The 12,015-nt window shown below is 33.9% G+C and overlaps 1 protein-coding gene across 1 annotated transcript; it reads left to right on the forward strand.

The window, feature by feature from the left end:
- Positions 1–87: 87 nt before the first annotated feature.
- Positions 88–579, forward strand: LOC105852079 (uncharacterized). Its single transcript, XM_012715627.1, has one exon. It carries the CDS (start codon positions 88–90, stop codon positions 577–579), a length of 492 nt encoding a protein of 163 aa, XP_012571081.1.
- The last annotated feature ends 11,436 nt before the right edge of the window (positions 580–12,015 follow it).

Below are 12,015 nucleotides of genomic sequence, written 5' to 3' on the forward strand. Positions count from 1 at the left end.
AGAATTATGGCTGAAGGATCTAGGAGGAATCTCGCCCCTGAAGATAATACGACTCCACCACCTACTGTTGAACCATGAGAAAAGGTTATGGAAGCTATTCAAATGCAAGCAACGGCTACCCATAATCTGGTACAACAAATGGCAATGCGAAGAGATAGCACTGCAAATGCCAACAGGGTGTTTTATGATTTTCTTAAGTTGCAGCCTTCAACATTCCAGGGTAGCCACAATCCCTCAGAGGCTCAAGCTTGGTTGGATGAGATTAAAAAGGCATTTGAAGTAGTGCCTTGTACTGAAGAACAAAAAGTGGCATTTGCTGCCCATCTACTAAAGGGTGGGGCAGAGTATTGGTGGAGGAGTGCAAAGACTTATCTTCAGACTCAAGGAACCCATATGAATTGGGAACACTTTGAGGTGGCCTTTTTAGACAAGTATTATCCAAAAAGTGCCAGAAGACAAAAAGAGTTGGAGTTTGTGCACCTGCAACAAGGAGACATGTCTGTTGCAGAGTATGTTGTTAAGTTTGAAGAATTGGCTAGGTTTTCTCCACATGCTCAATATGCACTCACAGAAGAATAGAAGATAAACCAATTTGAATGGGGATTGAGACATGAAATTAGAGGGAACATAGGCCATATGGAGCTTACTAACTATTCTACTCTTGTACACAAGAGCTACATTGTTGAAGACAATTTAAAGAAGGTACAAGAGGAGAGACAGGTTAAGTGGCAACAAAAGAAAGAGTCTGGAAAATTTGGTCAACAATTGAAGGTAAAGACTCCCCAAGGAAAGGGAAAACAAGTACAGACATCTAGTTCCCCAAAAGCAAAGAAGTGTCTTAAGTGTGGCATAGATCATGGGGGAGAGTGCTTGGTTGGAAAACAAGTCTGCTACTACTGCAAACAGCCTGGTCATATGGCTCCCTTTTTCCCAATACGCCAAAAACAAGCAGAGTCCAACCCAAACAAGTCTAACACAGGAAGGGTCTTTTGTCTCAGTGCAAAGAAAGGTATGAATCATAATCTAATAACTGGCACTGGATTCATAAATGAAATTCTTTTAATTGTCATGTTTGACACTGGTGTATCCCATTCTTTCATCTCCTCTGATTTTGTTTTGCAACATAATCTTCCTGTACTTGAAATGCCTTATCCCTTAATTGTAAGCATTGCATCAAAGAATTCAATAGAGACCTCCTTAGTATGTCACCAGTGTCAAATCACTCTGTTTGATAGAGTTTTTCCAATAAACCTAGTATGTTTGCCCCTTAAGGGCTTGGACATCATATTAGGAATGGATTGGATGTCTGATCATTCAGTAACTTTGATTTGCCATGGTAGGAAAGTCATAATTCCTCCAGGAATTCCCCAACCAGAGGAAACCAAATACCGCTCCTTGACCAACAATTCCTTACTCTTCCAATGTCTGACCAATGGGGTTCAAGGCGTATTATTTTTACTATCCTCTAACTCAGGGTTTGAAATGGACTTGTCCAATATTCCTGTAGTCAATGAGTTTGAGGATGTCTTTCCAGAGAATGTGACATCTTTGCCTCATCAAAGAGAAGTAGAGTTCTCATTAGATTTGGTCCCTGGAACAAAACCAATCTCCATTGCCCCTTACAGGATGTCCCCGTTAGAATTAAGTGAGTTGAAAAACCAATTAGAGGACTTGATAACCAAGCAGTTTATCCGACCAAGTGTGTCTCCTTAGGGAGCCCCAGTGCTCTTGGTAAAGAAGAAGGATGGCAGCATGAGGTTATGCATAGATTATAGAAAATTGAATAAAGTGACCATCAAGAATAAATACCCTCTACCCAGAATTGATGACCTTTTAGACCAATTAGAGGGAGCTACTGCGTTCTCCAAAATTGACTTGAGGTCAGGGTACCACCAAATCAGAATAAAATCAGATGATGTACCAAAAATAGCCTTTAGAACTAGATATGAGCACTATGAATTTTTGGTTATGCCTTTTGTTGTAACCAATGCTCAAGCTGTGTTCATGGATTACATGAATAGAATTTTTAGGCCATACTTAGATAAGTTTGTGATAGAATTTATAGATGACATACTAATATACTCTAAGACTCCAGAAAAACATGCAAGTCATCTTCAAATAGTGTTGCAAGTACTTAGGGATAGAAAACTTTATGCTAAACGAAGCAAATGTGAGTTTTGGATGTCAGAAGTAAAATTTCTAGGCCATGTGATCAATAAGAAAGAAGTGGCAGTGGATCCCTCCAAAGTAGAGGCAGTGCTGAAATGGGAACATCCTAGGAATGTGACAGAGGTTAGGAGTTTCTTAGGACTGGCGGGGTATTATAGGAGATTCATTAGGAAATTCTCCCAAATTGCCCTGCCTTTGACCAGACTGACTAGGAAGGACCAACCCTTTGTGTGGGATCAAAAATGTGAAAAGAGTTTTCAGACTCTTAAGATCAAGTTAACCACTACCCCTGTACTGGCCATATCGGATCCAACCTTAAGATTTGAAGTGTATTGTGATGCATCCTTGAAAGGTTTAGGTTGTGTATTGATGCAAAACAACCAAGTAGTGGCTTATGCTCCAAGACAACTAAAGCCTCATGAGGGAAACTATCTCACTCATGACCTAGAATTGGCTGCCATAGTGTTTGCCTTGAAGATCTGGAGACATCATCTGTATGGAGCATAATTTGATGTTTTCAGTGATCACAAGAGCCTAAGGTATCTATTCGACTAGAGGGAACTTAACATGAGGCAAATAAGGTGGGTGGAATTTTTGAAAGATTATGAATTTGAACTGAAATACCACCCAGGCAAGGCCAATGTAGTGGCCGATGCATTGAGCAGGAAATCCCTACATATGTCTCATCTCATGATAAAAGAACTTGCACTGCTAGAAAACCTTAGAGACTTGAACCTAAATATGACAATCCTTCAAGGGGGAATTCTTTTAAATAAACTAGAAATAACAAGTAGCCTTAGAGGCCAAATTAGGCAATCTCAAGGGATGGATGAAGAGTTGCAACTTAGAAAGGACCAAGAAATATTTACTATGGCACGAGATGGAACAATCCTATTTCAGGGCAGAATTTGGGTACCTAAGGATTCAGAACTAAAGAAACTGATACTAGAGGAAGCTCACAAAAGTAACCTAACTATCCATCCTGGATCTACCAAGATGTACCAAGACCTTAAGAAAAATTATTGGTGGCCAGGTATGAAGGTTGATGTGACTACTTTTGTGGGTCAATGCCTAACTTGCCAAAAGGTGAAAATAGAACATCAGAGACCAGCATGATTGCTACAGCCTCTGGAAATACCTGAATGGAAATGGGACTCAATTTCCATGGATTTTGTTGTAAGTTTGCCACATACCCACACTGGGTATGATTCCATTTGGGTGATTGTGGATAGATTAACTAAGTCAGCCCATTTCTTACCAGTAAAGTCAAACTACAACACCCTCAAACTAGCCAAGTTATTCATTAAGGAAATAGTGAGGTTGCATGGGGTGCCTTTTAGTATCATATCAGATAAGGACCCTAAGTTTACCTCCATGTTTTGGAAGGCATTTCAAAAGTCTCTAGGAACTAGACTACACCTTAGTACTTCCTACCATCCTCAGACTGATGGTCAAACCGAAAGAACCATTCAGACTCTAGAGGATATGCTGAGAGCTTGCATTTTAGGAGGAAACTGGGATACACATTTGCCTCTGGTAGAGTTTTCCTACAACAATAGTTACCATGCCAGCATTGGCATAGCACCTTATGAGGCTTTGTATGGAAGAAAATGTAGGACACCGTTATGTTGGTCAGAAGTAGGGGACAAGGGGATCTTAGGTCCTGAAGTTATCCAAGAGACCACTGAAAAGATTAAGGTAATTAAGGATAAATTAAAGATAGCCCAAAGCAGGCAAAAGTGCTATGCTGATATCAGGAGAAGACCTTTAGAGTTTGAGGAAGGAGATCATGTTTTTTTTAGAGTTACCCCCACCATTGGCATTAGAAGAGTGCTAAAGGTCAAGAAGTTAAACCCTCGTTTTGTTGGACCCTTTCAAATATTGCAAAGGATTGGTCACTCTGCATACAGAATAGCCTTGCCACCCAAACTATCCAATCTACACAATGTTTTTCACGTCTCCCAGTTAAAGAAATACATTCCTAATCCTCACCAAATTTTGAGTCATGAGTCTGTCCAACTCAAGTCAAACCTTACTTATGACCCAATGCCAGTACAAATTATAGATAGAAGTGTAAAAGCATTGAGAAACAAAGAAATTCCCTTAGTGAAGGTTGTTTGGGAAGGATCTTCTGTAGAAGAAGCACCATCGGAAGTAGAGGCAGACATGCAAAAGGAGTATGCTTACCTCTTTCAATAGGTAATCCTCTAAATTTTAAGGGCAAATTTTTTTTAAGTGGTGGAAGATGTAACAACCTATCTATTTTGTTTTGTTAAGTATAGAAGTTAATGTTTAAAATTGTTAATTTTAAAAATAAAATAATTAGTTTATTTGTTAAAAAAAAAGGCATTATTGTAATATTTGGACAAATGAAAGGCAATGGCATAATTTTCCCTCTACATTTTAAGTATCGTTGTTTTTTTTTCTTATTCAGAAAACACACTCTTCCATTCTTTTGTTCCTTCTTCTTCTCCCGTTACTGTGAACCACCTCCCCCACCCTCCCAAATCTTAAACCTCCCATTTTCTTTCATTTTTTCAAATCAGTAAACCCAAAAACTTGATAAAGGTCTTCAAATCCATTTTTAAACTTTGCATGTATCAATTTGTAACTAATCAGCTATAACCCAAAATTGAAGAACTTGAGTCGAAGTGACAATTCAAGCAAAAGGGGAGCTCAGCAACCAAATTAATCAGAACATCATCTTCTTCCTTGTAACAACAAATGAGTTCTTTTTATTAAAGATTTTTATTTTTTTTATTTTGTTAAGAATAGGGATTTAACTTTCTGAAGTTGAAAAAAATAAATAAATAAAATAAAATAAAATAAAATTAAAAATGGAAGAAAACAACTCACATATTAACCTATAGGGATTTTCATTGAAAATAAATCAGATGTGCGTATTGTTGCTTATGGTTATGATGTTTGTGAATGAATTATATATATTACAAAAAAAAAAATTTAATTACTCGTGTTTGATTAGATTTAAGGTGATTATGCTTGTCGAGCACGATTTATGCTCGTTACTGTTATTGTCTCTAATGTGTTTGTGAAATTGTGTTATGTTACGTTAATTTCTTTTAGTACGGGGATTTTGTGGGTTGAAATTTTTGAATAAATTATTTTACGTTAATATGGGTTAGGAGAATTAGAGTATGATGAAATGGAATTTTTGCATATAGGTGTTTTTAAAATTTCATCCAAATGATTTTTTTTCATTACTTTTATGTTGATTATTAAATTCATGACTTTTATATGTTTATTATTTTTCCATAACTTGATGTTGTTACTATTTTCATGACTCGGATGTTGTTTATATTTTTTACTAGGATTTCCATTTTGAATTAAGGACTTAGGATTAAATTATTATGAGTTTAGTATGTCGCCTAAAGTTATATATAATTGTTATGGATGAATGATGCATTTTATATATGACATAATAAGGGCATTTTATACAAAACATTTCAAGTTTTGTACAATATCATTAATCAGATCATGCATCGCCTTATTTACGGTGGGACATTTAGGTTATTCCAGGCATGGGATAACAGGTAAAGGAGAACAATCAGGACGCTGATTGGGGTTTGGCTAGACCACCTTTACCAATCAGGACTCAATATCTTTGTTTTTTTTTCTTCTTGAGATGTATAACTACTTTTTTATATTTTATTCACTTTTATGAAAGAAACTCTGAGATTGTTTTCTTCTTATTTATAGAACTCACTGAGATATTTTATCTCATCCCAATTATTATTATTTTTTTAGCAGCTGGAGGAACATGAGACATGAAAATTAGCATCAGAAGATCAGTTCCAAACTCCTGGACTTAGAATTTGATTTTTTTTGTTTTATGATGTAATCAGACAATCGTAGTTTGTTTTCAAGATATAATATTTTATGAATCTACTAAACATGTTGTAAACTATATTTCTGAATGTAGTTTTCAGTTATGATGGTGATTCTAATTTATTATTCATTGTTAATTACCTCTATTTTATTAAGGTGTAAGGGTCCACTTATCATTTTATAGACAAATTATAATGGGTCTTGCAGGTTGGCTCGGATGATTTAGAGGAAATCACTTATGCAGCATCCATCCCTAAATCATCATCTGAAATTTCAACTCCAAAAAGGTCTAGAAATCAATCAACTAAAAAGAGCCAACCTCCTTCCAAAAAATCACTTTCATCTTCATCCAAAACAATTTCTATTGTTCCTCTATTTGATTCTCCAGATTTGGAGACAAGTTATATTTCCAAATGGCAAAATAAATATGTAGTCAATGGAAAGCTCATTGACCTTGATGACTTGAAACAAGGTGGTTTCAATGTTTAAGAAGTTTTTGATTAGCTAGGATGGACTTCTTTCCTTTGGATAAATGAACCCCAATACCCACGCCTCGTGAAAGCTTTCTACGCTGCTTGTAATGGTTCTAAAGTAAGCTCTGGTTTTAGCTTCATACTCAAAGGAGTTCACTTGGAAGTCAATCCCACCACGTTATGCCAAATCCTTGACCTTCATGATGCACAGGCTTACTACTTTTCTGAAACTTGGTATGCACAATATAAGATCACTCGATCCTCTGTCATCCAAAATATTTTGATAAATCCCCTAAACCTCTTGTGGCTTCAAACCTTCTCCCTCTATGTTGTATCCTTCACAACATATGTGTTCATTCTATAGTGCCAAGGGCTTGGAGTTTTGAAAAGGTAATCGAGCTTGATATTCTTCTTATCCATCATTTAATGACTGGAACACCTCACCATTTGGGAAATACCATTTATAGTTTCATGTTGAATGATGCTGTCTTAGGTCGATCAGCTTCCTACGGGATGATCCTGACCAAAGTTTTTAAGTTTTTTAAAGTTCCTCTTGCTGATGAATAATATGTTTAGTTTAACAATTCTTTCTCTATGAAAAATGTCAAACAAATGAGACTTGATCTTCTTGAACAAACTCCAACTTCAAGAACCCCCGTTCACAAAAACTCAGCATCTACCACACAAACAGCTTCAAAGAAAAGAAGGCTTCTTTTTCTCCATCTTCAAATCCAAAATCTGAACCTATCAAGGATCCATCTCCTCAAGTTACTGCTTCTCCACCATCTCTTCCTACTGCTCGCACTCCCACTCCTTCGTTTAACTCGACTGACTCCACTCTTCCTCAATCTCCAAAACTAAATAAAATTCCTTCAACACATGATGTCGCTCCTTCAGTTGAGGATGCATTTGAAGACAATCCTCTACCACGTACAGAGGATGGTGAAGACCTATTCTTTGATCTAAACATATCTTATGACCACCCTTCTTCAAAGAGCCCTCTTGAGAACGTGCCTGCTGAAATATCCTCATTTCCAACCCAAGTTTGAACTCTTCTCCTCTTTCTCCAAAAAATGCACCATTTAATTATGGCCCAAATTTAGAAGAACTGTCTCAACCTCTTCCAGAGGTTCCTGGGCATTTTAGCTCTTTTTATTCCCTCTTTGCTACACAATTTGATAATTCTTCAAAAGATAAGGTTGGGAGCTCGCACAACAAAAGTGTGAGTGATGAATCAAACCCCAACAAGAAATCAGCAAGAAATTTGAACAACAAGCAATTGAAGCTATTAACGACCATTTGGAAGGATAAAAAAAATTGTTGGCTAATTTCTCTCACTTCCAAAACACAATTGCTCAGTTTGGCCTCATTCTTGAATGGGTCACCAAACATTTGGTTCCTTCTGTTGTTGCTGATGATCGTCCTCCTGTGCTACCGGCCCACTCATCCTATGTTCCTGACTATTCATCCTCGTCATCATCTAAAGACTCATCTTCTGCTGAATGACTCAATTTTAATTTTACTACTTTTTGTTGCTAACTTAATTCAGAGGGAGTCAGATTGTGTGAAACTTTTTGGTATATGTTGGTTGTATGTTCTTGCTAACATTTTGATATTATGTTGAAACTTTTGAATCTTTTGATACTATGTTTAAATTGTTGGAACTTATTTAATCTATTATGTCTGAGTAATAATGAAAGTTCTATTAACCTCAATATTGCATAATTTCAAAAAAAAAATCTTTTAATTGAATGTTAAAAGGGAAATTTTTTCAAAATTAGTACTTGTACGATTGAGGGGGAGCTTAATTATTTCTTCCTTACATATTACAAAAATCATAATCTAAAGAATTTTGTCATCATCAAAAAGGGGAAGATTGTTGAGACAAAATCTCTCTCAAATGGTTTTAATGATAACAAAATTATTTAAAAGATTTTGATTGTGGTTAATGACTAATCAGTGCTTTTGAGTGTATTCATATAAGAAAACAGGTTATTAATCATTAAGACAAAAAGGAGAAAAATCTGATTCAAATTTGGAGGATTGGAATTCGAGAGGATGACCTCGTAAGAGGATGAAGCTTCAAATCTGCAAAATACTCATCCTCGCTGAAACAAATTCTTTTATTAAGTGAAGGCAAAGCAGTATTAAAGAATGAATAAATAAAGCTTTTGAAATAAAGAAGTAAGATGGCAAAAAGAATAGGTACGAGGAAGGATTATATTAGGATGGGTTTATGGTCAATATCTTGAAAAGCAACCCAACACCTTTGAAAGCAACCTATCATATCATGTGCAAAGGCTAAAAGCAGACATATATATCATTCTTGTATGATTGAAAACAATATAGAGTCAATATTCAGAAAGGCAACAACAAACAAGCTAAAAATAGAAGCCTTCACATGTCTTAAAGAAAGGAAGGAGAAAATGACATCACGTGAAGCTTTTACATGTCTTAAAGAAAGGAAAAAGAAAAGGACAGCACATGTCCAAGTTCCTAGGAATACTGAACCTCGTGCAGGAGGATGGACTGCATTAGTTAAAGGACAGTTGGATGGTAATTTTATTAATTATAAGGAAATACCTTGGACTTTTTGATTGAAGTCTCCAACGGTCATAAAGGTTTTGCCGCTTGAAAATATCATCTCAAAGTCTCTATAAAAGGTAGAGAGCTCTTCATTATCAGACACACAACAACATTGCATAAAAAGATCAAGTCTCTCAAAGCTATCAAGAGCAATATCCATCCTCTCTTTATACTTTCTTCAATACTTCATTAGATCTTTGAAATATCCATTTAGAAAGTGTTTAAGAAAAGAGAAACAATCACATTCATATCACTCTGTAATTTCCACGTGAGTTACACTTGGAAATAGTTGAAACTTGATTGTAAGCTTGGTGAGGCTAAAGAATACACAAAGTGTAATCATCCTCTGTGAGAGATTGATCAGTTTGAACATTAGTGAAATCTCACAAGTGTGTGAGGACTGGACGTAGCCTTCATTGGGTGAACCAGTATAAACGTTGTGTGTGTCATTCTTTATATTTTTCTCTTTCTTTTGCTCAGCTCTAATTTAACATTTAAACAACCAACCTCGAGTTTCCATCCTCTCTAAGAGGATAGTATCTAAAACACGAGAAAATTATTTTTAAACATCAAAATCCCTATTCAACCCCCCTTATAGTGATATTTAGCTTCATCATAGTCATCCTTGTAATATTCAATTATTCATTTCTCAATTCTCAAGTAGTCATATAAATACCAATGACGCAACATCTCATGGTCCATTGTAGTATGATAATGCATTTCTATGATCTCACTTTGTTGAAAGGACTAAGACATAACTCATGTCATGTAGGAGGGACAGATCATATTTACATCATCCAAGCCTTTCGATGTGTTTTATTATAGACCCAATAACCATATTTACGATTCTTCTATTACACATAACATTGATGCTCCTTTAAACGCACAACTCTCCATGTATGGATTATAGTTACTTCAAGTCAAATGACTATTCACTATGGTCCCATGAAAATCGCTAATAACACTTATACAACAATTATGTAACAATTTCATGACAGATCAATCCAATATAGCCATTACTCCTAATATTAACTTCTAATTTTAATGCATTTTCATCACTTTTTCCTCCATCCATGTTTCTTCTTTCTCCCATCTTTTATTTTATGTTTATACATATTTCTCGTCTATCATGTTATTTCCTTTCCTCTCATTATTTCTTTTATACATCTATAGTTTTCCTCCTCTCTTGTTTTTTTCTTTTTCCCCTGTTCCTGTATAATTAAATATTATTAATTTTCACTATTTTTTTTCAAAGTTTTTCATCTCTAATTTCAAGCTTTGTCTAGTGTGCACAACCACTTTATGTGGTGCATTGTGGACAAGTTTTATTTAGTATTGGATTTTAAATCTAGTTAGCTATTATGGTGTTCTATATGCATTTTTCCCAATTTTCCTCCTACCTTGGTAGTTCTTGGTTGACAATAATTTACTGGATGTGTAAAAAAATTCACATTAACACTACATACAAATTAAACTCTTATAGGAATTCCTAACGGTTAATGCTAATCTTGCGAATTTAAATAATACAAATTATACGAGAGTATTTAATTTGTATTTATTCCGTGTTATTACAGTTATCAATATGATTTTTAATTTTTAGTCAAAAAATATTAATATTAAATTTGTATATTTTTACTTTATATGTGTTGTATTAAATTTGTATTAAATTTGTATATTTTTACTTTATATTAAATTCTTTTGTTTAAAAAAAAGTGATGATAACTCAAAATAAAGCTCGGCCAAACAATTTTTTCCACCGAATATTTGAACTTGGATTGTCTCAAAAATAAACAATTAATCTTCTTTATGCATTATTGAGAATTGTAATTGGTATGATAACAAGAACCAATATAGTTTTAATATTTGAAGAAAAACATATTCATTTTACATTTTTTTATTCAATTATGTTTTTTTTTTCTATCTTCATGCACTTTTATAAATTTGAATGTTTACTGAAATTTTCAAAATTGAAATGGTTATTTGCAATCTTATAAATCCATGTCTTTCAAAATCCTATGAATTCTTCTACTAAAAAATTCCTATAAATTTTTATAATATAAATCCATTAAAATCTAAAATACAAAATCTTAAAATCATTAAACTTTTAGACTTTATTTTAAAATACAAAATCTTTTTAATACAAAAATAATCTGTTAAAATCCTAATTCAATACACCACTAAAATAAAATAAAAATAATATAATTTCAGGTAAAATTAAAATATATTTTAACTATACCAAATTTTAAGATGGATTAAATACATGGTTGATTAATTTTTAAAAGTTACTTAAAACACCATTGATGATAAACAACACTTTTTAGAAGTATAAGTTGAGTTGCTTCTCTAAAACTAGATGATTGCATGACTTATTCACATAATATGGTCATAAGATGATAAGTCCAACATTAATCCTTGACCTCCTTGGATCATGGCCAAAATGCACATTTATATTTCATATGGTTTGCTTTGACTCCCTTATATGGAGAATTTCCAATATTCGTCTGATAAAGTTTTTACAATGAAACAGAACAAAACATAAATAATTGAAGTATGTAACACAAAACTTCTCTCTACTTGTTTTATCATAAAAATGTTAGAAATGTTTTCTCATGATTACATGAGTTGCATAAGTCTTTTTTGATGTAATCTAAAACTTCTTTTATCATAACATGAATTTCAATTTTAGTCTTCTAGTTCTTTTCCTTTGATTGATTTATTCTTCTTAAGAAATAATCTAAATCACTAACAATTTTTATTGAAGAAATGCAAAGATACAGACATATGTTTTATAAACCAACATTTTAGATTATTGAATCTCAACTAAGCAAGCTTCTAGCTATATTTTGACTAATCACATGCTCATATAATTCATTTCATTACTTAAGTTAGTATTTAACAATTATATACGGATTATAATTTTAATTATAAATAGTGAACATGA

The sequence above is a fragment of the Cicer arietinum genome, chromosome 5 (genome assembly GCF_000331145.2).
Source record: "Cicer arietinum cultivar CDC Frontier isolate Library 1 chromosome 5, Cicar.CDCFrontier_v2.0, whole genome shotgun sequence".
NCBI lineage: Eukaryota > Viridiplantae > Streptophyta > Magnoliopsida > Fabales > Fabaceae > Cicer > Cicer arietinum.

Coding starts and splice junctions, on each gene's coding strand:
- LOC105852079 (XM_012715627.1), top strand. CDS start 88: ATGGAAGCTATTCAAATGCAAGCAACGGCTACCCATAATCTGGTACAA.